Source organism: Pelobates fuscus, chromosome 10 (genome assembly GCF_036172605.1).
Source record: "Pelobates fuscus isolate aPelFus1 chromosome 10, aPelFus1.pri, whole genome shotgun sequence".
In the NCBI taxonomy this organism is placed as follows: domain Eukaryota; kingdom Metazoa; phylum Chordata; class Amphibia; order Anura; family Pelobatidae; genus Pelobates; species Pelobates fuscus.
The window spans coordinates 63559822-63587306 of record NC_086326.1 but is presented as its reverse complement, the minus strand read 5'-3'; the positions used below and the strand labels follow the sequence as shown (position 1 = coordinate 63587306).

Sequence of the window (27485 nt, the reverse complement as noted above, 5' to 3'; positions counted from 1 at the left end):
GAGACTGGGTGAGCATCTAATGGAGGAGGGAAGTGAGTTCCACAGGAACGGTGCAGCCCTCGAGAAGTCTTGAAGGCAAGCATCAGAGGTGGGAGTACGAACAGAAGATAGATGTAAGTCTTCAGCAGAGCGTAAGGGCCTAGACTGGACATACTTGTGTATTGGGTAGGATAGATAGGTGGGAGCAGCATTATGTAGAGATGTGAAAGCAAGAACCAGAATTTTTTATTGAGCCCTATATCTTACGGGAAGCCAATGTAGGGACTGACAGAAGGGTGAGGCGTGGGAGGTGCGGGCGGACAGGAAGATGAGCCTCGCCGCTGCATTCATTATGGACTGTAACATCACAAGTTGGGAGCACGTAAGACCACTGAGAAGTGGATTACAGTAGTTTAGGCGAGAAAGGACCATGGAATGGACCAGCACCTTAGTCTCATCTGGCATTAAGTAGGGTCGGATGCGCGCAATATTTTTGAGATGGAAGCGGCAGGATTTGACGATAGACTGAACATGAGATGTGAAGGAGAGGTCAGAGTCAAAGAGAACACCTAGGCAGTGAGCCTGCGTGGTGGAGCTGATGGTAGCAACGTTGACTTGGAGGGAGACCGACACAGGAGTAGCAACACTTGAGGGAGAAGAGACCAGAATTTCAGTTTTGGTCAAGTTGAGTTTAATGAAGTGGGCAGCCATCCAGTTAGAAATAGGCAGTCAGAGACACTAGTCAAGAGGGATGGGAGAGCAGGAGAGGACAGGATATTGGGAGCCAAAGTAGCTAATGAGTTTACCAAGGAGAACAGTAGGGACCAAGGACTGAACCTTGGGGAACACCAACAAATAGGAGTTGGGGAGAAGAAGCAGAGCCAAAGAAAGAAACACTGAAAGAGCTGGGAGAGGTACGAGGAGCACCAGGAGAGAGCAATATCTTGTAGACCGGTATTGCGGAGGATGAGAAGAAGCTGTTGATGATCAACAGTGTCAAAAGCCGCAGAAAGGTCAAGGAGAATTAGGATAGAGTAGTGACCTCGAGATTTTGCAGCGAGTAAATCATTGGATACTTTGGTCAGTGCCGTTTTCACAGAGTGCTTAGCGCGGAAAACCAGACTGAAGCGGGTCTAGCAGAGAGTTGGACTCAAGGAAGTCTGTCAATGTCGCATACACAAATCTTTCAAGGATCTTGGATGCAAAAGGCAGTAGTGAGATAGGACAGTAGTTGGATGGGGAGTTAGGGTTTAGGTTGGGCTTCTTTAGAATTGGGGTTATAGTTGCATGTTTGAAGGGTGATGAAAATATGCCAGGGTAGAGAGAGAGATTGAGAATTTTAGTGAGAGGTGGAGAAAGAGAAGAAGACAGAGTACGGATGAGATGCAAGGAAATTGGATCTAGGGAGCAAGTGGTGGGGCGGGAAGACTGGAGCAGAGCAGAAACCTCTTCCGCTGTAGCTGGTGCAAATGAACATAGAGCAGCAGAGGGAGTGAGGTTAGGGGAAGTATTGTAAGGGGAAGAATAAAGATGAGAGATCTCTTCCGTGATTGTAGAGATTTTGTCAGTGAAGTGAGTTGCAAAGTCTGAGGCAGTCAAGTTAGTAGGTGTAGGAGGAACAATAGGGCGAAGACGAGAGTTAAGTCTGTGAAATAGTTGTTTGGGTTTAAAGGAGAATGTGGTTATGAGGGTATTGAAGTAATTTACTTTTGCAGAGGAAAGAGCCAAGCTGTATGAGCGCAGCATACATTTATAGTGGAGAAAGTCATACCTATTCTAATATTCTAGCGATACTCTTTTAATAAGTTTGAATTGTATCACATCAACCTAATTGTAATTTTCAGGCTTCTGAATAAATTATTATTGTACTGTGTAGCTTAAAGTGACAGTATAGCCACCAGAACAACTACACATAATGTAGTTGTTCTATTGTGTATAGTTTGTTCCTGCAAGCCTTTTAATGCCTAAGCAGATAGGCACTAGAGGTGCCTCCAGGGTCAGTGCTGCACAGTGTGCAACACTGATGTTCAGTGTCTCCATGCACTGCAGGGAGGTGCTGTACATTCCTCATAGAGATGCATTGTACTGAGATATCCAGGAACATGACCTTACTAAAAGGGCAGTAACATAATATAATAGTAATATGGCAGAGTAATAAGATAATTACCAGTAAAGATATATCATAGTAACCAGGCTTTTATTGCCCATTTACTTAATGCTTTCATACAATAGTCACATTACTGAATGCCCCATCTTTACTTATGGCTTCACCAGATTAACCAACAACTTTTATTACCATTTATTATAGCAACTACTTTTCTAAATGCATTATTACTCTGCAAAGCCTTATCACAGCCAACAGGTTCTGGAATGGCTTATTTACCAGTAATGTATTTTCTCAAGAACCTGCTTGCAACAAGCCTCATTTACCAATAATGCTTTTTCGGCAGAGACAGGTTCCTGATATTTCTACCTCTTTTTTTTTTTTAGCATACATACATTTGGCTACTATTTACCCAACCAAGGTTTGACAACACATTTTAAAAGAACACTTCAAATACCAAAACCACTAAAGAGCATCATAGTGGTTATGGTGCTTGGAGTGTTATTTTAGTAATTTTGAAACTACCATACAAACATCTTAAAGGAACACTCCAAGAACCATAACAACCACAGCACAATGTTGTGGTTCTGGTGCTAGGAGTGTCCTGACTACCCCACCTCCCCTTGCCCCTTAATACAAGTAGTCAAACCATTTTGTAATGGTTTGATCTATTTCTTGGGGTCCTTTTCTGGAGATTGAAACTCTTTGCCTGAGGTCTGGTGATGCAGAGATTAGCTCATTGGCTGAGAGCGACTAGCTGGCACTCTCAACTAATGAACTAGCACTGCTCTGCAAGGCTTAGCTCAGGAGAGCCAATAGAACCTGCTAGTTTTCCTTTAAAAACAAATTTTGTAACACCAACTGACTATCTCCTAAACAGTCTTTTTCATTCCAGTCCATATTAGCTAACTACTCCCTCTATTTCCGCTGTTATGTACCAATGTACAAATCTCCCTGGTACCAACCCAGACATTCCAATATACCTGCACCTGAATCTAACATTTACTGCTCATGAATGGTGTTGTGTGATGGTGGAGCACAAGTGTGGTTGCCCAGGGAGCAAACTTCTTAGGGGTGCAAAATTTCAATAGACAAAAAATAATAATAAATAGCATGCCCTCTCCCTCACACAGAAAATGTCAACATAATGGGGCAAATAAACGTTGCCACATAACATTTGACAGTGGTTTTCCTGCTAATTGCAGTAATAATGTTCTCATGTAATTCCATGTCAAGATACCACTGGTATCAGTAGACATTACGTCAATGCCTATTAACTGGTATCATACTGGAATGTCGGTAGCGGTTGCCTAAATAGGCTTGCTCCTGTATACTAAACGCATTATTTTAGGGATGAGGTATTTTAAAAATTATGCAACACAACAATGTCTCACACATCATGGAGACGAGGCTGGTAGGGAGGGAGGAGCGAGGCTATCTAGGTGCCTGTTAAGAGATTGAGGGAGTGCTAATGGTCCTTGGATTAGGGGCGCAATACTTGCCTTGCCCCGGGTGCTCTCAAGCCACACTACGCCACTGCTGTTCACTACAATCATTAGCCATGAATGTAATCATTACCCATAATAAACAGCCCTGGATAAGATAATGTTAGATCTAAAAATAAATGTTCTTTTTTTTTAGACTGGCGATACCTATAAAAAGTGTACACAGACTTGTCATATCACTACGTCCCTTTATAAATTTAGAAGTAAAGAAAAAATGTTCATTAAATTCTTTTATGTGTTAGTTTAAATTGTATTTCTAAACCTATTTATTTTGTTAAAGGGAAGAATTTAGGCCAGGGTAAGTAATTTAGATGTATGAGTAGTTTTATTCATGAGAAAAAAAAAAAAAAAAAGAACCTGCAGCTATATAACAGGTAGAAGGGAAACGAAGATGGAGAGGCTTGCACATTAACATGTTCAAGTAGAATTTGTGGTCATGTGATGCTTCGAGCATCTCTTTAAAAATCAGTTCCTTGTAGTCCCTGTTGATCTCTTTGATAAGAGGGATGTTAATAAGGGCCTAAATCTTAAATCCTTGCTACAATAAAAGCCCTGACATAAACTCTATGTAATCAAGGTATTAGTGCAATGCTTTTAATTTAAAATGTTCAGTCACAAAATTACCAAAAGATTAATACCCCTAAAACAAATTAAATCATAACAAGTGCTTAGTAAACAGTTATCTATATAAAGCTTAAACTAATCAGTTGAGTTTTGCTTGTACTTCTCTTATAAACTTTTAATAATAACAATATTAAATAATAAAAAACAAACATATCGAGTATTTTATATCACGTAGTCTGCATTATGGGATAAAAAAGTGCTATGAAATGTGTGCAAAATAAATAGATTTTTCATTTAATTTACTATTTAATCAACTGACATTATAATGGTACCAATTAATATATTTTTAAGGACACTAGTGCTACTGCAGTATGCTCCTCAAAAATCACACAGCACAGGACAAGCAAATCATAAGATTTATGAATTTATTTTTTTTAGACTGCTAATTTAATCTACATTTAAAGGGACTCTTTAGGCACCCAGATCATTTCAGCTTATTGAAGGGGTATAGGTCCACTGTCCATGTCAGTTTAACCTTGCAATGGTAATTATTGAAGTTATTTAGAAAATGCAATAATTGCATTGCAGGGTTAACTTCACCTCTATTGGCTGTCTACCAGGCAGCCACTAGAGAAGCTTCCGTAGGGTCAAGCGACAGCTAAAACCCCATAGGAAAGCATAGATTTTATGATTCAGTTAAGTCGTGCATGCGCATTAGGTCACTGATGTCGGAGGAGGAGTGATGGCGGAGCCTGACCTAGTGCTGAGGGACGTCTGCGCTGGATTCAGGTAAGTGACAAAGGGTTTTTAACCCTTTCTATGCTGCGGGGGGAGGGGGTGGTCCAACTGAGGGGGGACCCAATAGGCTAAGAATACAATTTTGTATTCCTAGCCTAGTTAGTTTCCCTTTAACCATTCAGTTGCTAGTTCAACACAGTTCAAACTAATAGAATGAACATCTCTGTGACTTTAGGAATCTTAAAAAATTGGCTGAACCATCTGTTATTTAGTGATTTTTTTTTTATATTTTAAAAAGGGGGACTTATTATTTTAGTAAATGATCAGCATGGGTAAGGTGATGTTTGGCTTCTTTGTCACCATGATAAATGTATTAAGAGCTTTTGATGGGAAAATCAGTGCTAGTGTGTGGATATTCACCTAGTTTTTTGACAGAGTACTGGAGAGTGAGCACCTTTGTTCAAGTCCAATGGGCTGTAAATCAAATTTCATTTCCTTTGCTGATCATGAAATGAAATTGGGATATTTTGCCTATTTTATTTCAGTCAATAACCAATTTCTGCGATTTTGGGATCGGATAGTTATGCTTGCATGCAGAAATAATTATTTTGTCTCTACATTAACATCTGCAAACTCTGATTCATAAAAGAGAAATTGCGCAAAAAGTAATTTCATCAAACACTTCAGTCGGTAACGATCAGCAAAGTCAAGGAAGAATTTTGATTCACTTGACACAATTCATCTTCAAAAATTGTTATTCTTGATTGAAAAGACAATTTGCATCTAATCATTTTTATTCCTCTTGAGTTTTTCGTGTGAATGTGCTGGTGTTTTTTAAGCTAATTTTGAGCGTGCCTCCTATGTTATGCCATTGTCAGGGCTTTATTATGTTAAATTCAGCACCCCAAATGGACTCGGAGAGGAAATGTTGATAGTGCTTTGTACCTTTAAGTTCATGATGTATCATAAACCATTACTTTACTTTTCTACAGCTCAGAATAACTATTTTAATAACTATTTTAATAATGCTAGCTCCCTGTTCTGAGATGCTATTGTAATAGACGAACCTTTGAATCCTCCTTAATGTAGCCCCATGTAGCAAAAGCGCAGCTTAGTGGAAAGGGGCCTTCACAGGGCTAGGAGGCGGGCATAGTAGGAAGCATGTAGGGATTGGTGGGTTTTGGGGCTAGGGATTGGGCTATATAAATAGGCAGCCATCTTAGAAAAATCACTTTTAACTTGTCTGCCTGACTGAGTTGGTCCCTTTTTTTCGTAATTTTGCATCCAGCGTTGCAGAAGCAACGGTTGCAGGAAGACAACCACTAGAAGTTCGATTAACCCTGCAATGTAAGCATAGCAGTTTCTCTGAAACTGCTATGTTTACATCTGAAGGGTTAAAACCTGGGGGACCTGGCACCCAGACCACTTCATTGAGCTGAAGTGGTTTGGGTGACTACAGTGCCCCTTTAAGAAAAAGAAGAATGTGGTAACTTCTACAAAACAAACTTATATTTATGAAAAAACATATACCATATATACTCTAGTATTAGTCGAGTTTTTCAGCACATTTTTTGTGCTGAAAAAGCCCCCCTCGGCTTATACTCGAGTCAGGGTCTGTATTATGGCAACTTACATTGCCATAATACAGACCAGGACCGCCGGGCTCATTACTAGCCCTGCGGTCTTGTGGGGGCCAGCAGCAAGCTGTTACTTACCTCCCAGCAGCTCCGTTCATCTCCCAGTGTAAATCTTGCGAGACCCGCGGCCTTCAGAGCGTTGCCACGGGTTACCGTGGCACGCAGACCGCGAGATTTACACTGGGAGATGAACGGAGCTGCTGGGAGGTAAGTAACAGCTTGCTGCTGCCCTCCCCCACTGCACAGCCCATGCCACTGGACTACCAGGGAATGACCTAGCCCCCCTACCTGGCCACGTAACAAGCAGGGACGGGGGACAAAAAACAAACAAACATGTAAATATTAAAATAATAAAAATATTAAAATAAAATAATAAATATATTAAAATAATAAAAATGCCCTTCCCCCACCCAGTTTACACACACTACACAAACACACACACACTCTGCATCATTTACACACACACTGCATTCACAGAAACACACACTCTTTATATTATATACACGCACACTGCATTTACACACACTCTACATTATATACACACACACTGCATGCATTATATACACGCACTACACAAACACACACTCTGCATTCATTATATACGCACACTACACAAACACACACTGCATTCATTATATACACACACTACACAAACACACACACTGCAAATAAATATTCAATTAATATAATTTTATTGGGATCTAATTTTATTTAGAAATGTACCAGTAGCTGCTGCATTTCCCACCCTAGGCTTATACTCGAGCCAATAAGTTTTCCCAGTTTTTTGTGGTAAAATTAGGGCCCTCGGCTTATATTCGGGTCGGCTTATACTCGAGTATATACGGTATTTGCTTTTTTTCTGGTCAACCGCAATCATCACTCTTTCTCAGGAACTGAAAATCCATGCCTAAAGTACAATGTGAGAGAAAAACAACACAAAAAAAAACAAAAGTTTGAAAAAGACTGGTGGTAGAATTAGTGAATGGAAAGTGTTAAAATACCACCATTTGAAATGCCCTAGGCTGTCTACTTTTAATAACATATATGGTTGGATGAGGGTAAATTACATTGTCCGGCTTCAAAAATGTCCCAAATAGGATATGGGTGCATGATGAGCAGCTGAGAAAATTTCAAGTTGGAAAACTGGAATGCGCATCCTCCAAATAAGGTCTCTTAGCCCCCAGAGAACCCGACACACCTATACATGGGGGTTATGACTATACTCAGGAGATGTTGCAGAACACATACTGTGGTGTTTTTTTGATAGTACCCCTTAAAGTTTTCCGTACATGTATTCTTAAATTGCTATGTGTGTCAAAAAAAATCGCCCATTCTCACTCACAACCTTAGTGATCCACTACATCAATGTATGCAGATCATAAAGGTTATGGCAGGTACTCCTCAGTAATTCAATCTTTTTTACAGGTGGGTGCTAGCATTTTCTGTTTCTAGTTTTAAACCTCTTCTTGATGCAATAATGAAAAATATTCTTCAGCAGTTCCCAGTGTTAATTTGCAAATTAAGTTCATTCAGCCATCCTGTTTGATGTGTGAATGCAAAGCATTCACAACATAATACTGTAGAGTGTCCATGTATCATTCATAATTGCATCACTACATAAAAATATCCAAAACAGAGTTTTTTTTTAACACAATTTTGAAATGGGAGTCACATAACAAACTACTACACTTGAAAATAACCATAGGGTTTAAAGTGAACCTTTTACAACAGGTTATTTAAAGCCCCATTGTCCAATTAAGCAGCATTATATCCGTGTTCTTAATGATTACATATTTAACTGCTTCATAAAATGAAAGTTCCCCTCTTTTGCTGGGTGCCAATGCTACTACCACTCTATCATTGTAGGCACAGACTGACTCTATGGCAGACTGGACAATTGCCAGGTGGGCATCCATGGCCATGGGCTGAGGTTGACTGGGCTGTTACTACTAGATTTCTGGCCCAAGGAGGGAGCTGTAAACCATCCCGATTGTTGGGACCAGACATACTGGCTCAGGGAGTATCAGGACTGCATCTCCGGCTAGTGCAGACCTCTAGTGCTTGGAGACATTAACCATGAACTGACACAGAATCCCTATGAAGCAGACATGTTAACCTTTTCTTTAAGAACAGGAAATCATCATTTATTCTCTTCTTATATTATCCTAGTAGAAAATGAGACATGCTCCCAGGAGGAATATTCACAACAGTTATATGCATAGACACAATTTTAATGTCAATGGCTTTGCTGAAGACTGAGTGAAAGTTGGAGGAGTGAGTCTAGTTTAATTAGGAATACTTAAAAATATATACATTTGCACCCAATTCTGCTAAAACAATGTAGAAAAAGAACGGTATACTCTTTGAATTATGTGTATACTATGACTGGTACAATTGAATGCTTTATCTTCTCCCCAGACCTATTTATTTTATTATGCTTGTATATATTTATAAAATAGTTTAATTTTCATATAGCTTACTAAAAATATACATCGATTTCCTCTCCCCGCCCAATTTGTGCAAACTCCTTTATCCATTAAACTAATGCATCTTTCTAATCTTATCAAAGCAACCGTCTGCTCAGGCTGTGATTTTATAATTGATATTAATATTGGCCTCTTCCTGATTTCTGACCTTACTGGTTCTCACTATGATTAATCATTTTCTTGGATCTATTAATATTTAACACATCGCTGCCATTAGAGTAAATTTGAACAAAAATAAATCAACCATTCTTTCTAGCAAAACTGGTATTATAAATAAAAAAGAAGCATATTTAACCCATTAAAGACCAATGACCAGTCAGGATTTGCCTAACATTAAAAGATTAAATATGAATTCCATATTCATAATTCCCAAGTGTTCCATATCTGTTGCGCTAATATAATATAATTTGCAATGTATCTTCTACAAATGCAGAACAAACATATAATCAAAAAACCCATGTGATGAGGTGGGATTTTTGCCCATGCCAGAACACTTTAGCATACCTCCCCCCTCTGGGGTTTAGTGAATGAGGACACTGGTGGGAGAGAGGTAAATGGGGACAGAACAGGGACGAGGGTACGTCGTTAGCTGTGCCCCAATTGGGCAGTCCCACTACGGAAGGGTGGCGGGTCCCCCCAAATTATTGGAAGGTCAGCCTGGCATCAATGTACATCAGGCTGACTTTCCATCAATTAAGCCATCCCACTGAGGGTAGGACTAGCAGGAAACACTACCTCAGTGCTCTGCAGGGTCCTAGTGTCCTGAACATATTGTGAGCATGTCTAATGTTTTATGCCAAAAGCAGAACACAAGAACATGAAGTCAGGACAGGACTAAAATATCAAGACTGTCCTGTCGAAATAGAGACAGTTGGGAGGCATGCTTCAGTCAAACTTGACAACTCGAGTTAGCTGGGGTGCTCTTCAGTCTAGCAGGCCCTTAATTTGCCTCAGTTCTTCACATTTTTACATCACCTAATATTGGCTGGCATGCATGTTTCAGAAAATATTCTTTAAATGTACCATCCTATATAGTCTGTAACTCGCTTGCTAATATCAAGTTAAAAATAGACAGTATTGTGACACAAATGTTATGTAACTACTAGTACTTAAGAAACCAGAACAACGTAGACAATTTACAGTTGTGCTCAGATAACGATGATTACCTATTTGAATTTAAGGTTTTTGTTACTATGGCAACAGAGAAAAGTTATGTTTCTTCATTGGTTCTATATGTATTTAGAAGTTGTGAAGTAATGAATAAAATTGCACATCTTTTTTATTTCCACTCTGCAACAGGTATAGGTGTAAAAGCACACATTATAGTATTAGGAATACAAACATTTATTCCTAACTATAGATTTATTCTGCCTATTTAGGATCACCTCCCCCCCACCCATGCCTGTGAAGTTTGGAAAGGTGAGATTTACTTACCTTTCAGCCTTTCTCAGGCCGTTCTCTATCCTGTCACTCAGCCTCCTTGGCTGAGATAATCAACATTGATGATCCCAACGCGCATGCTCGGCAAATCACCGCTGCACTATGAGCAGCATTTGACTCAATGAGTAAAGACCTTTAGTGGCTTCTGGAAGGCAGCCACTAGAAGTGTGTTAACTCTGTAATGGAAACATTGCCGTTTCTGAGATTAAAGTGTTCTGGGTGCCTTTAGTGATCCTTTACCTCTATTAAACGGAGATGCAAAGACGTGAAAATACATTTTATATATATTTTTAAAATGTGTATTAAAAGTGCGTCCATTGAGCAGGTGCATGAACTATCCAAAAATGTAAACCTTTATACCACCCTTTTTTTTTACTGAGTGGCAAATAATTATTAACAAACCAAAGTGTATATACATATATATATATATATATATATATATATATATATATGGAATAAATAAAATTTCATGGCAACAAACCTTCAGCAGCAGAATGTAATTAAACTGTGTTGTTTAGTATAGGTTACATCTCAAACTCAAAATATCACTTGGCATTTGAAAGATATTTATAGACGTGGATATAGATCTAACTGATTAAGGAAAATAAAAAAAACTTACATTTTATCGGGTGAGTCAGAGATGTTTTGCCTATTTCTGTTTTATATGTTGTTGTCCGACATTGTTAGATTTACATATTTGAAGGTACGCATAAGTTAATGCTTACTGAATTCGAAGACTGCATTCAATACACATCTAGACTCAGGTAGCATATATTAAAAAAAAATTGAAAACTGTAGTAAAATTACTAAATATAATCATACGTATGATTTTAGCTACATGTTGCTACTTATGTTTTACTTTACATGTTAAACTTCTTCTTTATAATACATTGGACTTGGATTAACCTGCTAACAATTAATTACAAGTGTTACAACTGCTACTGCCTGCTGTAATATGGCAAACAGTTTAGTGACGGTTTGCCACCTTGCCTACCTCCACACTGGGCTTTCTGCTGGGTCTGTAATGAGCTCCCAGCTTCTGGGGAACAGTAAAAGCTAGAAGCTGTGGCCTTTGCCATTCATTGGATGAGAGCACCTATTGAACACACTCAGTCAATGACTGACATTCTGTGCAATAAATATTTCACAAAATTGACTCCCCAATGACACTACCTGACCTTACATCCAAAATGCAAGTGCATTGAATTTTTTTGAAAGTACAATTATTGCAAGATCAAGCTTACTGACAGGGATAGATAGGGACTTCACAGGATAGTGGGCAAATGTCGCAGATTTACAGTCTTCAAATCAGATTAAGAGTTAAATCTGCAGGTCTGTGATCTTGTCTCAACAAAAGCTACATGAGCTTCACAAACCTGGAATGCCATCAGTAATCTCATATCTGAAGCCAATGCTCAATGATACAAATTGCAGAGCCCTCAGCACCAAGAAAAAATTATAGAGAGAAGAATGGTTTCTCAGACCTACATCCTGGTGGGTTTATTTTTATATGATGACTTCAGTTCAACATGTTATCAGCTGCTCAATGTGGCAGGGGACAGCTATATTGTTGGAGAAATTAAGTCCTGTGATTGGTTTGAATTGTGCAACAATGGCCAAAGGTTGAGACCATCTTGCAATACCAGATGCACCCTATGGTGTAAATACTAGGCTTCCTATGATGTCGCTATATGGGATTCTTCACAAAAATTACATACAGGTGATACTTAATTTTGATTCAATTTACTGATAGAACACATTGATATATTTATATATCTTTATATATCTGTGAGTCTTGTAACATAATTTGTATTAGAAGTCTTGCAGCTAGAAACTTAAACTATATGTTGTTTTTTTTCTACAGCTCTTTCAAGCACTTGATTGGAGGGCTAGATGACGTTTCTAACAAGGCTTATGAAGATGCTGAAGCTAAAGCAAAGTAAGTAATGAGAATTATGTCATTTCTAATTTGCATACTGAGAAGTGTTGCTGCTTCAGTTATTGCTAAGAGAATACAGCGTAAAACATTTTGACATTAATGGTTTAAGACTTTTTGTTTACTTGCTTCCCAAGTATTAACCTTCTATATGCTAATATTTGAATAGAAGCAAAATTCTTGCACGCAAAGTAGACTTGTACTTTCCAGTCATGCTATTTTTAGTTTTGCATGAATCTTTAAATACTAAACAGTATGTATATTTCATTGACCAGCATCTCTAGACTATAAAAGAAAAGTAGATGATTTTTTAAAAAAGGGACATGGGGCTCCAAGGTAAGAGAGAGGGACATAGAGCAGCAGAGTGTGAGAGGTTGACATGGAGCTGCAGACTGTGAGAAAGGGACATAGAGCAGCAGAGTGTGAGAGGTTGACATGGGGCTGCAGAGTGTGAGAAAGGGACATTGGACTGCAGAGCGTGAGAAAGGGACGTAGTCACATAGGGCTGCGGAGCGTGAGAAAGGGACATTGGGCTGCGGAGCGTGAGAAAGGGACATAGAGCTGCGGAGCATGAGAAAGGGACATGCGGCTGCGGAGCGTGAGAAAGGGACATTGGGCTGCGGAGCGTGAGAAAGGGACATGGGGCTGCAGAGCGTGAGAAAGGGACATGGGGCTGCAGAGCGTGAGAAAGGGACATGGGGCTGCAGAGCATGAGAAAGGGACATGGGGCTGCAGAGCGTGAGAAAGGGACATGGGGCTGCAGAGCGTGAGAAAGGGACATGGGGCTGCAGAGCGTGAGAAAGGGACATGGGGCTGCAGAGCGTGAGAAAGGGACATGGGGCTGCAGAGTGTGAGAAAGGGACATGGGGCTGCAGAGCGTGAGAAAAGGACATGGGGCTGTGGAGCGTGAGAAAGGGACATGGGGCTGCAGAGCGTGAGAAAGGGACATTGGGCTGCGGAGCGTGAGAAAGGGACATGGGACTGCGGAGTGTGAAAAGGGGACATGGGGCTGCGGAGTGTGAGAAGGAGACATGGGGCTGCGGAGTGTGAGAAGGAGACATGGGGCTGCAGAGTGTGAGAAGGAGACATGGGGCTACAGATTGTGAGAAGGGGACATGGGGCTGCAGGGTGAGAGAAAGGGACTATTCAGAGAAACTGCTATGTTTACATCTGAAGGGTTAAAACCTGGGGGACCTGGCACCCAGACCACTTCATTGAGCTGAAGTGGTCTGGGTGACTATAGTGTCCCTTTAATTTTTTATGGTAGCCCATTGGTTGAAGTATCTGATCTTTGCCCCGTCTGTAACTAATGGCAATGCACTAATACACCGGCACTGGCCACTGAGCTCCCACTTGGGGCTGGCACTCAGGCAGCAACAGCCTAAAGGGGCTGGCCAGGGAATTTCCTTGGTTTCCCCTGTTGGCCTTGACCCATGGCCATCGAGGCCCACTGGGATTAGATGTGGTTATCCATCAGTTTGTCACAGCACTAAGGCCGCTGTCAGTGCCGGACTGGCCCACAAGATACTGGGAAATTTCCAGGTGGGCCGGGGCACTTGGGGCCGCACAGTGCAGAATCTTCCCCTCCCTCCACCCAGTACACACTCTCATGTAGGGGGCTTGATGGGCGGAGCTTTGAGTGAAGGTCCTCTCTCGGCTCCAGATCGCACTGTATTGCATTCACTCGCGAGCAGCAGGCACTCCAAAGTAAACTTCCAATGCTGCTCGCGAGTAAAGTATAAGGAGCAGGGGAGGGAGGGAGGTAGTCCTGTGCCTGCCTGACAGCCTTCACACACAGGAAGCATGTGACCCGGTAATCAGGCAGAGCAGGGCAGCCCACGCGGGTCCTCTGCCGTTTTGCTTCCTGTGTGTAAAGTGCTGGCAGGCAGGGAGAGGAGTGAGCAGGGGCCAGACAGAGCTGCAGGCAGGCTGCTTTTCAGCCAGCGGCTGAGCGAGCACGGATCAAGGAGCAAGGTGGGCTCAGTGAGCTGTGGCACCCAGGTATTTAATGTTTATTTCCAGGATTCTTAGGGTGTGTGTATATTTGAGTGTGTAATTGTGTGTGGGAGGTGTTTTTTGAAGATAATATGTGAGTGTCAATATGGAATTCTGCGTGTGTGTGTCAGTATGGATCAATGTATGTGTGTGAGTATGGATCATTGTGCGCCAGTGTATGTGAGTGTGTGGGCATCAGTACGTGCCAGTGAGTATCCATTAATCAAAAATCTGTGTTTATGCTTATATATGTTTTTTGAATGTTGAATTAAAAAAATGAAATATAGCTTTGTTTTATCTGTTATTTGTGAAAATATTCTGCATAGATACATATGCACAAATGGTATTCTATCGCTATATATATATGTGTGTATGTATATAAATCGCAAGCATAATTTTATTAATTATTATGTTTATAATATACAATATATTCATGCATAATACACTTGGAAATCACACACACACACACATTCTCTCTCTCTCTCTCTCTCTCTCTCTCTCTCGGGTTTGACATTTAATTTAAAAAAGTGAAAATCTAAATTTCATAATTTAAACCAAAATAGCGGATTTGAAACAAAATTTTAACTTGGGTATAGTGACAGCTTGACTATTGTAGCCTAAATTTAGCAATTTACATTTTCATTCACAAAAATATTAGTTTAGTGGATAACCCTGCCTTTCTCTCAGTCTTTCATTCCCTGGTATCAAACTACATACAACGAAGAGTTCGCTCATAGGAATGAGGACTAAACAAAATAAGATTAATTAAAATCAGACATGCAGCAGCATTCAGTCAATGTTTCATTCCCATTACTGGACCTTTCAAAATTATAAGGATGAAACGTTGAAGTAAGATGTTGCACATCTGATTAGAATAAAACAGCTCTTTTATTTATTTTAAGTCCTGTGAGTGCGCTCCTTCTTGTTGGTTAAATAATTGTAACTGTATATCTGTCACAGCTGGCACAATTAATGATGGGGCTGGTATAACATTTTTCCAGGGCTGCTTTTTATTCCCAGTCCGGCCCTGGCCGCTGTGGGTTTTTGTTTTTCAGTATAAAACATTTTATGAAACAGCATATGCTATTTGATCTTAAAACGAATGTTATGATAATGTAGAGATGAATTTAACTTTTCATGGGTATATGTTTATGACTGCAATAACAAAATGTTAACTGGCTGTCCTGCTCTGTAACTTGATTGATGGCTGAGGCTACATGTTAAGTTATGATGAGTCCCTAGCCAGTCTTTAGAAAGAAAGATCATAAGGTCAACACATTATCATAACAATAACATTAAAATGGCATGCACATTGGAGAGAAAAAATAAAACAGATATAAAAGTATACCGAGAATCTGATAATGGAATTTATTAAGCTGAGAACAAAAATAAATCAGGCTATTTTTTTTTTTTTTTTTATAATAATATTTTGCTACACATTTTTAATGAGTTACCTTCAAATACTCAGACTTACTGTTGATTAACACAAAAATAAGGGTTTGTGAAATGATGGATTTTGTTAAAGGGGCATGCTAAACAAAATAACTGTTAGACATGGGCATTTATTTTTGGATGAAAACGTTTTTGTTCTAATTTTTGCCAATTCATCCATTCTTCCAAGAGATAAATGGATGAATGCAAATGATAATGAATTAAATGAAAAAATAAGTTACTTGTTGGATGGAATTTAGTTAGTTACAAGGAGGGAGCCACAAGCTAATGCCCCCTAACCCTAAATTTAAGCCAATATGACACCATATTAATATGAGGGAGGTTAAATATTCCCTCATGCCCTTATCCACTGTGCCGCCAATATGGTAATGTCTGAGCATGTCATAAAAAACTGTTATACAGAGTCTCCACTCAATACCTATGTAACCCTGTTCATTTTAATTGACATAAAAAGTGGAGGGGGTACACTAGGCTTCTGCCATTAATTTTTATAGCTCCCACTCACAGGGCACAGGGAGATACTTTGTTCCCCCCTCCCCATATATATATATATACACACACACACACACTTTTTTTCATTGTTTTACTTGTAAGTGTTCCAACTTTGAAGGACTTAGGTGTACTTATAATGGCTTTCACATCTTGCAAAGCTCATTAATGCTTGGGAAAAATCATAGCTTGAATCGGAGCTAGAAAGTGTGTGTGTGTGTGTCTGTGTCAATATATTGTTAAACACAGATCTGCACACACCAGTCAAGCCATAAGACATTTCTCACAGAAATCTCACATTTGTGGTGATGTTACTACTGCAAGGGATTCTGGGTGGGCATATGCAAATTAGTTCAACAAAGAATTACCAGATTTTTACTATTTATATGACATACAGTCATAATTTTATTAATGACACGGAGGTCAATATTATGCTTTATCTCTTTCTTTATTCCTCAGCAGCAAAGAAAGGATATTAAGATATTAATAGAAAAAAACAAAACAAATACCCTCAGAGGGTTAACCATAACATCTTAGCCAATGAGACCAGTCCACCTTCCTTATACTCCCATGTGACCCTAAACCACTCCTCTTTCTTGGTGATGCCGAAGCCAATAATCAACGAAAAAGAACAGAAACTAAAGAACTGAATCCACAAACTAGACAGTCGAACGGTCATTGTCTGTGAGGCAACATCATCCGAGGGAACGGATCCTTGTGAACACATCCATTGTAACTGTGGAAGAAATCGGTCCTGGTGAGAGCCATCGTAACGTTTCAAGCTGTAATGAACAGAGAGAACAAATGGTAAAATATGCTCTAATAGAATATCACCCATGTTTCAATAATGGCGACTTACTGAATAATACACTTCACTATGTTTAAATTAAGAATATAGCAGGTAACCAAGTCATGAATCAAACTAATAACACACTCGTAAAACAGTCAAGACCTTACACTCAATATCAATAGTGTACCTCGGGTGGGAAAAAAAATCGTCAGACTTACCTGTATAGGGCGGGCTAATATTCGCCTCTGTGTCCTTAATAAAATCATGACTTTACGTCATGTAAATAGTAAAATCTGATAATTTTATTAAAGGACACAGAGGCTCATATTACGCTAGTTCAAAGCTGTGAAATAACTGTAGAGACAAGTTCTGTAGGGCGAAAGTAATATTCCTTAAACTTTCATTCACAAGACCAATCAGCCATTTGAAGAAGGTCTTCCAGTTTATAGCCCTGGTTTAAAGCTTTTGAAGCCATGGCCCCTCTAGTAGAATGTGCGCCATAGACGTCCATGTGAGCCAAAGACATTATCCAATTTACCCAGCAAGCTAGTGTCACCATAGATACGGGGTGATAGGGTAGTCTAAGAGCCAAGTAAAACTCATGACACGCTGGATCCCTGAATGACTGGCAGGCCACTGGCCAGAGGTTAACATTGTGAGGAAACGAGGGATAGGAAACCGAAGAAATAGATGATTTTGTACGTCTGGAAATATTGAAAAAAACTCCTGTAGGAGTAAAGGAATGTGCATCAATGTCCAGTGCTCGGACATCTGAAATCCGTTTTCATGATATCAAACAGAGGAGCATGGGCAATTTTGCCGACAGCTGCTTAAGCGTGAGTTCTGTACTCCTTGGCCAGACATCAAAAAAGTTAAAAAACAGATTCACATCCCATAATGAAGTGAATCGAGGTTGAGGTGGTCGTGAAAATTAATTGCCCTGTAGGAGTCGGCAAACCAATAGATGTTTACCAGCCGGAGAACCATCCAGTCAATGGTGACCTGCAGAGATTAGTGATCTATAGGCATTAATAGTGCGATAGGCCAAACTTTGGTCATACAGGACGGTAAGGAAACGTAACCAGTAAATCACAGAAGCACATATGGGATCCACATGTTGTTCCACGCACCAACAACTCCATGTTTTCCAGGCATGGCCATAGTATCGCCTTGTTCCCGGGGCTCAAGCTGAGTTGTAACAGTGTCCGAGCCATTAGGGAGAAAGGAGGAAGCAGTCTGCTCGGTCATGGTTGGGGGAAGGCATCCGATGCTAAGGCATCTGGGTCCGGCCTCCAATTTAAGAGCACCAGGAGTTGGGAGTTCAATCGAGACGGGAAGAGGTCGATATGCATCAGGCCCCAGATAATTTGTAATTGTAGAAAACATTTGCGGTCCAGCCGCTGTGGTCTCTCAGACGTCTGGAATTCCAGTCCGCTCCTGCATTGGACAAACCTTGAATGTATTCTTCTTGTACTGTGTTGCGGTACAGACAGTATTGCCAAAGTTCCTTTGTCAGGTCCGTCAGTATCTTGAATCTCGTGCTGTCCAGGTGGTTGATGTAGCGGAATGCAGATATATTGTCCATTCTTAGTATGATGGAACAGTTGGCGATGACTCCGAGGAGTATCTTTAAGGAAAATTACCCTTCCATGAGTTCCAGGCCATTGATGTGAAGCTCTTTTTCGGTTTGGGACCATTTTCCTCCTGTGGAGATAGGACCACAGCGCGCTCCCCAACCAAGTGTACTCGCTGCGGATTCTATTTTGAAATACGGGGCGGTCACGAAGATCGCTCTGCCATTCCATGCTTCCATGTGTTGCAGCCACCGGGCGAGTTCCTCTTTGGCTGCGTAATTGAGTGGAACAGAATTGGAATAAGAGTGAACCAAGCATAGGTGTGTGGCCTTTTGCCTTTGAAGGGCCCTGGGAAAATCGCCTCGATGGAGGCTGAGAGGAGACCGATCATCCTGGTGAGTTGTCGCAAGGTCAGAACTGAGCATCCTATGTACCACATCGATATAGAATCCCAAGAACTCTATGGACTGGGAACTCTATGGACTGGGAAGCACTGACTTTTCCCAATTGATCAGGAACCGTACATTTTGCAGAAGGGACAACGCCCAAGAGAGGTGATGATGAAGCCAGTCGGCATTGCAGGCCATGATCAGCATATTGTCTAGGTATATGATCATACGAACACCTCTGCCACGTAGGAGGGCAACCACAGGTTTGAGCACCTTGGTGAAGCACCACAAAGCCGACGACAGGCCGAAAGGGGAGGCACCGGAATCACCACATAGTTTAGTTCCACTGGAATTGAAAAAGGTGTTGGCATTCCTCGGTGATCGGAATTAGGAGGTAGGCATCTTGAAGGTAAAGTTTGACCATCTAATCCCACAACCTGAGTAGATCCTGAAGACCGTGAATTCCCTCCATTTTTAAATGGTGATACCCGACAAATGCATAGAGGGGACACAGGTTGATAACCAGTCTCACACCACTACCTTTCTTGGGTACCAAAAGAGGTTACTCAAAAACTTGGGAGTGAAAATTGGAACCTTGTAGATCGCTCCCTTTTCCTTTAGCTTGTGAATTGCCCCCACTACCAGTTTCCTGTCTTGTGGGGAAAAAACAATCTGGTGCGGCACGGAGGCTTGGACTGGGTGCTGCAGAAACTCCATGTGATAACCTAGAATGGTGTTTAAGACCTAAACATCTGAGGTTAATCTGTGCCAAGCATCCAAAAAATGGAACAGTCTGCCCACCACATATGACATACAAGGAAGAGGGGATGGTAGAACACCCCTCTATAAGGCCGTCGGCCATAGGAGGTACCCCTGGGTCCAGCGGGACTGCTACGATCTGCCTCTGACTGGGAGGAAAGGCGAAGGGGACTTGGTCTCCGTATTCTGGAACCTAGGCATGGTACCCCCAGTAGAAACCCTGGGAGGAACGGCCGGGTAGCCAGCCCCGATGTCTGGTGGCCCCACCAAAAACCTTGGGAGAGAACTTCATTTTGGATTGTGCCTTGTCCAGTGCCGTGAAGATACTGACATAGTTACCCAGTTATTTTACAAAATTGTCCCTGAATAGGAGACCTTTTCCCTGTTGTCCAGGCTCAGTTATTGCCAGATTGACAAGCTTAGTGTCAGGGTACCTGAGGCCTCTACCTCTAAGGGAGGTAGAGACTTGGTGGTTTATCCGTCCAGGCGAGCTGTTTCCTCCGTTCCTCGCGGTTCATCCAGTCACTTAAACACCGGCCGCGAGGAATCCACGTCCTTTTCTAGCAGGACGCTCAATACGTGACGTCATGACGCTATCACGAGCGACCTGTCACTCAAGTGTCCGATATCCAATCGGTACTTGTCAGAGGCGTGATTACCATCCAGAGCCAGGGTATTTAAGCTTACTTCTCACTTCAGCTCATTGCCCTGTCGTGGTTCTAGCTTGTCTAGTCACTCAGCGCTCTGGTATTCTTGTTTGCTCTATTGGTTTTGACTCGGCTCGTTGTACTACCCTGCTTCTCTGTTATCCCTTGACCCGGCTTGTCTCTCGCTTATCTGTCTTCTCGTTCCCTCGACCTCGGCTTGTCTCTGACTATTCTCTATTACTCTCGGTACGTTAGTCCGGCCATTCTAAGGCCCGGTATACGTACCTTTCCTCTCTTTGTACTCTGCGTGTTGGATCCCTGTCCCGATCCTGACATTACGACAGGGCCAATGGATCCTGCAGGTACAAACAGTCAGCTTGGTTCTTCGGATCCCAGGTTTGACGCCATGGAGCATAGGATGGATCAGATGGCTTTAGCACTACAGGCACTTTTGTCTCGTGCTAGTAATCCACCTGAGGAGACACGTACTCCTTCTATTTCTCCTGCAGTCTCAGGTCTAGAGGTAGCCACTGTAGGTGCTTCTTCCCGTATTACCCCACCAGTACGTTATGGCGGGTCACCGGAAAAGTGTCGTGGCTTTCTAAACCAGATTAGCATCCATTTCGAATTACAACCCCGCTCTTACCCTACTGATAGAGCGAAGGTTGGATTTATTATCACTCTACTCATTGAAAAAGCTTTGAGATGGGCCAATCCTTTATGGGAGAATGATAACCCACTAGTCTATAATTATAATGCCTTTGTAGCTGCGTTTAGAAGAACTTTTGACCCTCCTGGTAGGAAGGTCAATGCAGCTAGATTACTGTTGCGCCTTAGACAAGACAATCAAACACTTGTGGATTATGCACTAGAGTTCAGGTCCTTGGCGGCAGAAGTTAAGTGGAACGAACAGGCTTATATAGATGTGTTTCTGAATGGGTTATCAGATGTAATCCTTGACGAGGTCGCTACTAGAGAACTCCCTGAAAATTTGGAGGATTTAATTTCTTTTATATCTCGTATTGATGAACGCTTAAGAGAGAGGCTGAACACTCGAGATAGGACCCGTAGACCCTCCTTTAAACTAGCGCCTACTTTTCAAATTTCTGAGTTCGAGGACTTACGTATTCCTGAACCTATGCAGATAGGCAGTACTCATCTCACAGAGAGTGAGAGACAGTACAGGAGAAGGGAGGGCTTATGTATGTATTGTGGAGTCAGGGGTCATTTACGCCTAAACTGTCCCAATCGTTCGGGAAACGCTCGCACCTAAGTTCCTCTAGAGGACAGGCCTTGGGTGTTTCTACTTTGTCCTCTATTCACAACTACAAAGAGCTCAGGCTTCTGTTACCCGTTTCTTTAAAGTGGGAGAAGGGAGTAGTTAAGACTATGGCACTAATCGATTCTGGAGCTGCTGAGAGCTTTATAGATCAGGGTTTTGCTGCCAAGCATGCTATTCCATCCCAGTTAAAGGAGACACCACTGGCCGTTGAGGCCATCGATGGTAGACCGTTACTTGAGCCTGTTATTTTCCATGAGACCATACCGATTAACTTAACTGTTGGCATCCTACATAGAGAAGACATATCCTTACTGCTCATTTCTTCTCCGTCTATTCCCATAGTGCTGGGGTACTCCTGGTTGAGGAGACATAACCCTATTATTAATTGGGAGTCAGGGGAGATAGTTTCGTGGGGACAGAATTGTCAAGAGAAATGCTTGCGGAAAGTCTCACCTCTCGGCTTAACCAATACAGCGGCTAACTCTGATAATCCTACAGAGACACAAATTCCGTCTCAGTATCTAGATTTAAAGGCTGTATTTGACAAAAAGAAAGCCGATACCTTACCCCCACACAGGTCCTTTGATTGCAAAATTAACCTACTCCCTGGTACCATGCCGCCCAGAGGTCATGTATACCCGTTATCTACGAAAGAGAACTCAGTTCTAGAGGAGTATATTCACGAAAATTTAGACAAGGGATTCATTAGAAGGTCCTCCTCCCCTGCCGGGGCTGGATTTTTTTTTGTTAAAAAGAAGGATGGTTCTTTGAGACCTTGTATTGATTATCGAGGCCTAAATAAGATAACCATTAAAAATGCCTACCCAATCCCCTTGATTACCGAACTCTTCGATCGTTTGAAGGGCTCTACAATTTTCACCAAGTTAGACCTCAGAGGGGCATATAACTTGGTGAGAATCCAGCAGGGACATGAGTGGATGACGGCATTCAATACTCGATATGGTCACTATGAATATACTGTTATGCCTTTTGGGTTATGCAATGCACCAGCTGTATTCCAGGATCTGATAAATGAGGTTCTTAGGGAATTTCAGCAAGATTGCGTCATTGTATACCTAGATGATATACTCATTCATTCTAGTGACATTGAGATTCATCACAAGCAAGTCAGGAGGGTTTTGCACAAGCTTCTCCAGCATGGCTTGTACTGCAAGTTGGAGAAATGTAGCTTTGATCAAACCCAGGTAACCTTTCTCGGCTATGTGATCTCGGGGGAGGGATTTAAGATGGATCCGGATAAGCTCCAATCCATTCTAGAGTGGCCTTTACCCAAAGGTCTTAAAGCCGTACAGAGATTTATTGGTTTTTCTAATTATTATAGGCGCTTTATTAAGGGCTATTCTTCCATTATCGCACCTATCACTAACATGACCAAACAGGGGGCTGATACTAAGAATTGGACTACTGAAGCTCTTCTAGCGTTCAAAACTCTCAAGGAGCTTTTCGCTTCCGCTCCAATTTTAGTTCACCCCGACACTTCTCTGCCTTTTCTACTTGAGGTAGACGCATCAGAGACTGGTTTAGGTGCTGTCCTATCTCAAAGGTTGGGTGTTGATAAACCATTACATCCATGTGGATTTTTCTCTAAAAAATTGACCGGTACTGAGAGCAGGTATGACATTGGTGACAGAGAATTACTAGCGGTTATCAAGGCTTTGAAAGAGTGGAGACATTTATTGGAAGGTACTTTACATCCTGTTACCATTCTGACAGACCACAAAAACTTGTCTTATATCGGAGAGGCCAAGCGTCTGTCCTCCAGGCAGGCTCGTTGGTCATTGTTTCTTACCCATTTCAATTACGTTCTGACTTACAGACCTGGGTCAAAGAATTCTAAAGCCGATGCGCTATCTCGCCAATATGAGCCCTCTGCCTCAGTTGAACCACTGTTGTCCTCCATTGTACCCAAATGCAATATTATTGCTAATACCAGTCTCAAAATTCATTCTCCGCTACTTGACCAGATCTTGAAGTCACAACATCTAGCTCCTGGAAACACTCCTGAGGGAAGAAACTTTGTTCCTCCTGAATTTCAACTGGAGCTCTTACAATGCTTTCACGAAAGTAAATTAGCTGGTCATCCTGGTATTCGCAAGACATACTCTCTGATATCCAAGGATTTCTGGTGGCCTTCACTTCGAAAAGATATTGAGGAGTTCGTCGCAGCTTGTGAGACTTGTGCCACGACTAAACTACCTCATGCATCTCCATGTGGCCTGTTACACCCCTTGGACATTCCTGTGAAACCTTGGTCCTGTTTGTCCATAGACTTTATCGTTGATTTGCCTGCTTCCAAGAGACAGACTGTTATTCTCACGGTGGTGGATAGATTTACTAAGATGGCCCATTTCGTGCCATTACCTAAACTTCCGACTTCTCCTGAATTGGCGGAGATTTTTGCGAGAGAGGTTTTTCGCCTACATGGGATTCCTTCAGAGATTGTTTCTGATAGAGGTTCTCAATTTGTCTCACGTTTCTGGAGATCCTTTTGTTCTCAAATGGGCATCAAATTGAACTTCTCCTCTGCCTATCACCCTCAGTCTAACGGAGCTGCTGAACGTACTAATCAAAAGATCGAACAGTATCTACGTTGCTTTGTTTCCGAACACCAGGACGATTGGGTCGGTCTGATTCCTTGGGCAGAGTTCGCACACAATAACCTTGTTTGCGATTCAACTCGCTCTAGCCCTTTCTTCATGAACTATGGCTTTCATCCTTCGATTTTTCCTTCGGTTTCCTCTTCTCAGGGGATACCGTCGGTTGATGATCATGTCGCCAACCTGAAGAAATTATGGGATCAGACTCGGCAAATTCTATTACATAGTTCCTCGCTGTCCAAGAAACACGCTGACAAGCATAGAAGAGCGGCTCCTGTTTTTGTTCCTGGGGATAGGGTATGGTTGAGTACCAAGAATATTCGCCTAAAAGTTCCATCTATGAAATTTGCTCCTCGCTACATAGGCCCTTACAGGGTTCTCACTCGTATCAATCCGGTTGCGTATCGCCTTGCTCTGCCACCTGCCTTACGCATTCCTAACTCCTTTCATGTCTCCTTGTTGAAACCTCTTATTTGCAACAAATTCTCCTCTAAGGTCTCCTCACCTCGTCCTGTTCAGGTGGAGGGTCGGGAGGAGTACGAGGTCAGCTCCATCATTGACTCCAGAATTTCAAGGGGAAAATTGCAATATCTGGTCAACTGGAGGGGATATGGTCCTGAGGAGAGGAGTTGGGTACCTCAGGAGGACGTTCATGCTTCTCGCCTTCGCAGAGCATTTCACCTCCGCTTCCCATCTCGCCCCGGTTCATTCCGCCCGGTGGGCGTATCTGAGAGGGGGGGTACTGTCAGGGTACCTGAGGCCTCTACCTCTAAGGGAGGTAGAGACTTGGTGGTTTATCCGTCCAGGCGAGCTGTTTCCTCCGTTCCTCGCGGTTCATCCAGTCACTTAAACACCGGCCGCGAGGAATCCACGTCCTTTTCTAGCAGGACGCTCAATACGTGACGTCATGACGCTATCACGAGCGACCTGTCACTCAAGTGTCCGATATCCAATCGGTACTTGTCAGAGGCGTGATTACCATCCAGAGCCAGGGTATTTAAGCTTACTTCTCACTTCAGCTCATTGCCCTGTCGTGGTTCTAGCTTGTCTAGTCACTCAGCGCTCTGGTATTCTTGTTTGCTCTATTGGTTTTGACTCGGCTCGTTGTACTACCCTGCTTCTCTGTTATCCCTTGACCCGGCTTGTCTCTCGCTTATCTGTCTTCTCGTTCCCTCGACCTCGGCTTGTCTCTGACTATTCTCTATTACTCTCGGTACGTTAGTCCGGCCATTCTAAGGCCCGGTATACGTACCTTTCCTCTCTTTGTACTCTGCGTGTTGGATCCCTGTCCCGATCCTGACACTTAGGCTCAATTTTCATGAGGATGGATTTGCGCCTCTCAGTGGCTAACGCACTGTTAGCGTTGCCTATCAGACAAATAGATCGCTGGGCCCAGGCCCCCATGGCCAAAAAATCTACTGTGCACCTTCGATTAAGGCCGCTTTGATCATATAGAAGATTCTGGCGCTAGGCCCCATTATGTCTAACACTTTATCTTGGCAATGACGTAAAGAATAGTTGAGCCCTTTTTTGGGAAGACACGCTGATAATGGCGGACGTTCGCTCCACTCTGGAGCATTTCTTCCTCACCAAGACGCCAGAAAGTGCACCGTCGGATATCTGGGAAGTGCACAAATGTGTCATCAGAGGGATTCTTATCAAACATGGCATCCGACTGAAAAGAAATTACGCACACAGGAAATCACGCACCTAATCACTCAGTTGACCCAACTGGAAGCGCAACATAAGAACACCCCTAACGACGACACACACAAACAACTCCTGGAGACCAGAGCGAAACTTAACTGCTGCTTGACATCGAAAATTCAATTCCTGTTCCAACTCACCAAGAAAACCTTTTATGAATTTGGAAACAAATGCTGCAAACTGCTCGCCAGGGAAGGCAAAAGAGCCACATTCAGAAGATCTCCCACGCAGGGACGACCCTCCTCACCCCTGCGAACATAGCAGAGGGCTTCAAACTATTTCACTCCTCACTGCATTGCCTGCCCCCAAACACCTCACCAACAAACGGTGATGAAAGGACCTTCTCCGCACATCAGGGGGCCTACATCACACAATATATAACATCCAAGCTAACGGCTCACTCAGCAGCCACACTTGAGGAAGACATCACGAGTTTACCTTGAGGTAAGTGTGTGCCCGGCGATCTCCTGGCACCATAAAAACTTTATTTAGATGAAGTTGTAATGGCGCCTAATCTGAGAACTGTGTTAATGCTATACTCTGTGTTAGAGCATACATTGTAATTAAAGGGACATCATTACGGTCAGGGATATCTGATCTAAATCTATTCTTACATCTACAGGCTAAGGCTAATAACTGGGAGAAATGGTACTCTCTCACTTGACATCTGTGGGAATTAACTACATTATGTTCTTATTGCTGTGGAAGTTAGTTTGACTGATGTATTCCGCTATTATATATTGCTGTAGTTATTACAAACATATGTTGTCATAATTCAAATGCAAATCCTGACAGAGAATCTTCGTATCAAACCAGATCTAATGAAAAAATGGAAAATAGGGATAAAAACCTACTAAACTGTTTTCCTGTGGGATTTCCACATGCGGCTTAATGTGCTGTGCTTGATGGTTTCACTGATATGAACTGGAAAAATCTCCATTTGTATTCCCAAGTCAGTTCAGGTGACCAAGCTAGAGGAAGCAAGGCTATTAATAATGTTATTGTACATTTTTTTTATAGACTTTATGGTAAGCTTACCGGATCTGCTTTCCAAAGCAAGTTGGAATTTACATTTTTATTTAGCCTGTGTGATATTTCCAAGAAGCGAAGGAGAAAAAACACAAAATGATATACTTGTGGCCGGTAAAATAGCTCAGTGGGCTAATACATCAGCAGAATCTGTTCTAACCCTTGGGTCGCAGGTTCAAATCCCGGCAGGTTTGACTCAGCCCTTCATCCTTCTGAGGTAGATAAAATGAGTACCATTAAATTGGGTGATAGTAACAACCCCTGGATGTTGGGCTAAGGTAACATCCCCAGGATGTACTTGGAAACCAGAGTAATCTGAATGTACCTTTCCTGGTTAAATACTTTGTTATTATTATTTATTAAGC

General features: G+C 42.0%; 1 protein-coding gene across 3 annotated transcripts in view; it reads left to right on the top strand.

Moving 5' to 3' along the window:
• Positions 1-27485, top strand: part of PRKG1 (protein kinase cGMP-dependent 1) — a 927484-nt gene that overhangs the window by 849827 nt on the left and 50172 nt on the right. For all 3 annotated transcript variants that reach the window (XM_063435055.1, XM_063435054.1, XM_063435056.1), the window contains one exon: positions 12318-12392. In XM_063435055.1, the coding sequence (XP_063291125.1) occupies positions 12318-12392 (75 nt within the window). The remainder of the gene's footprint in view (positions 1-12317; positions 12393-27485) is intronic.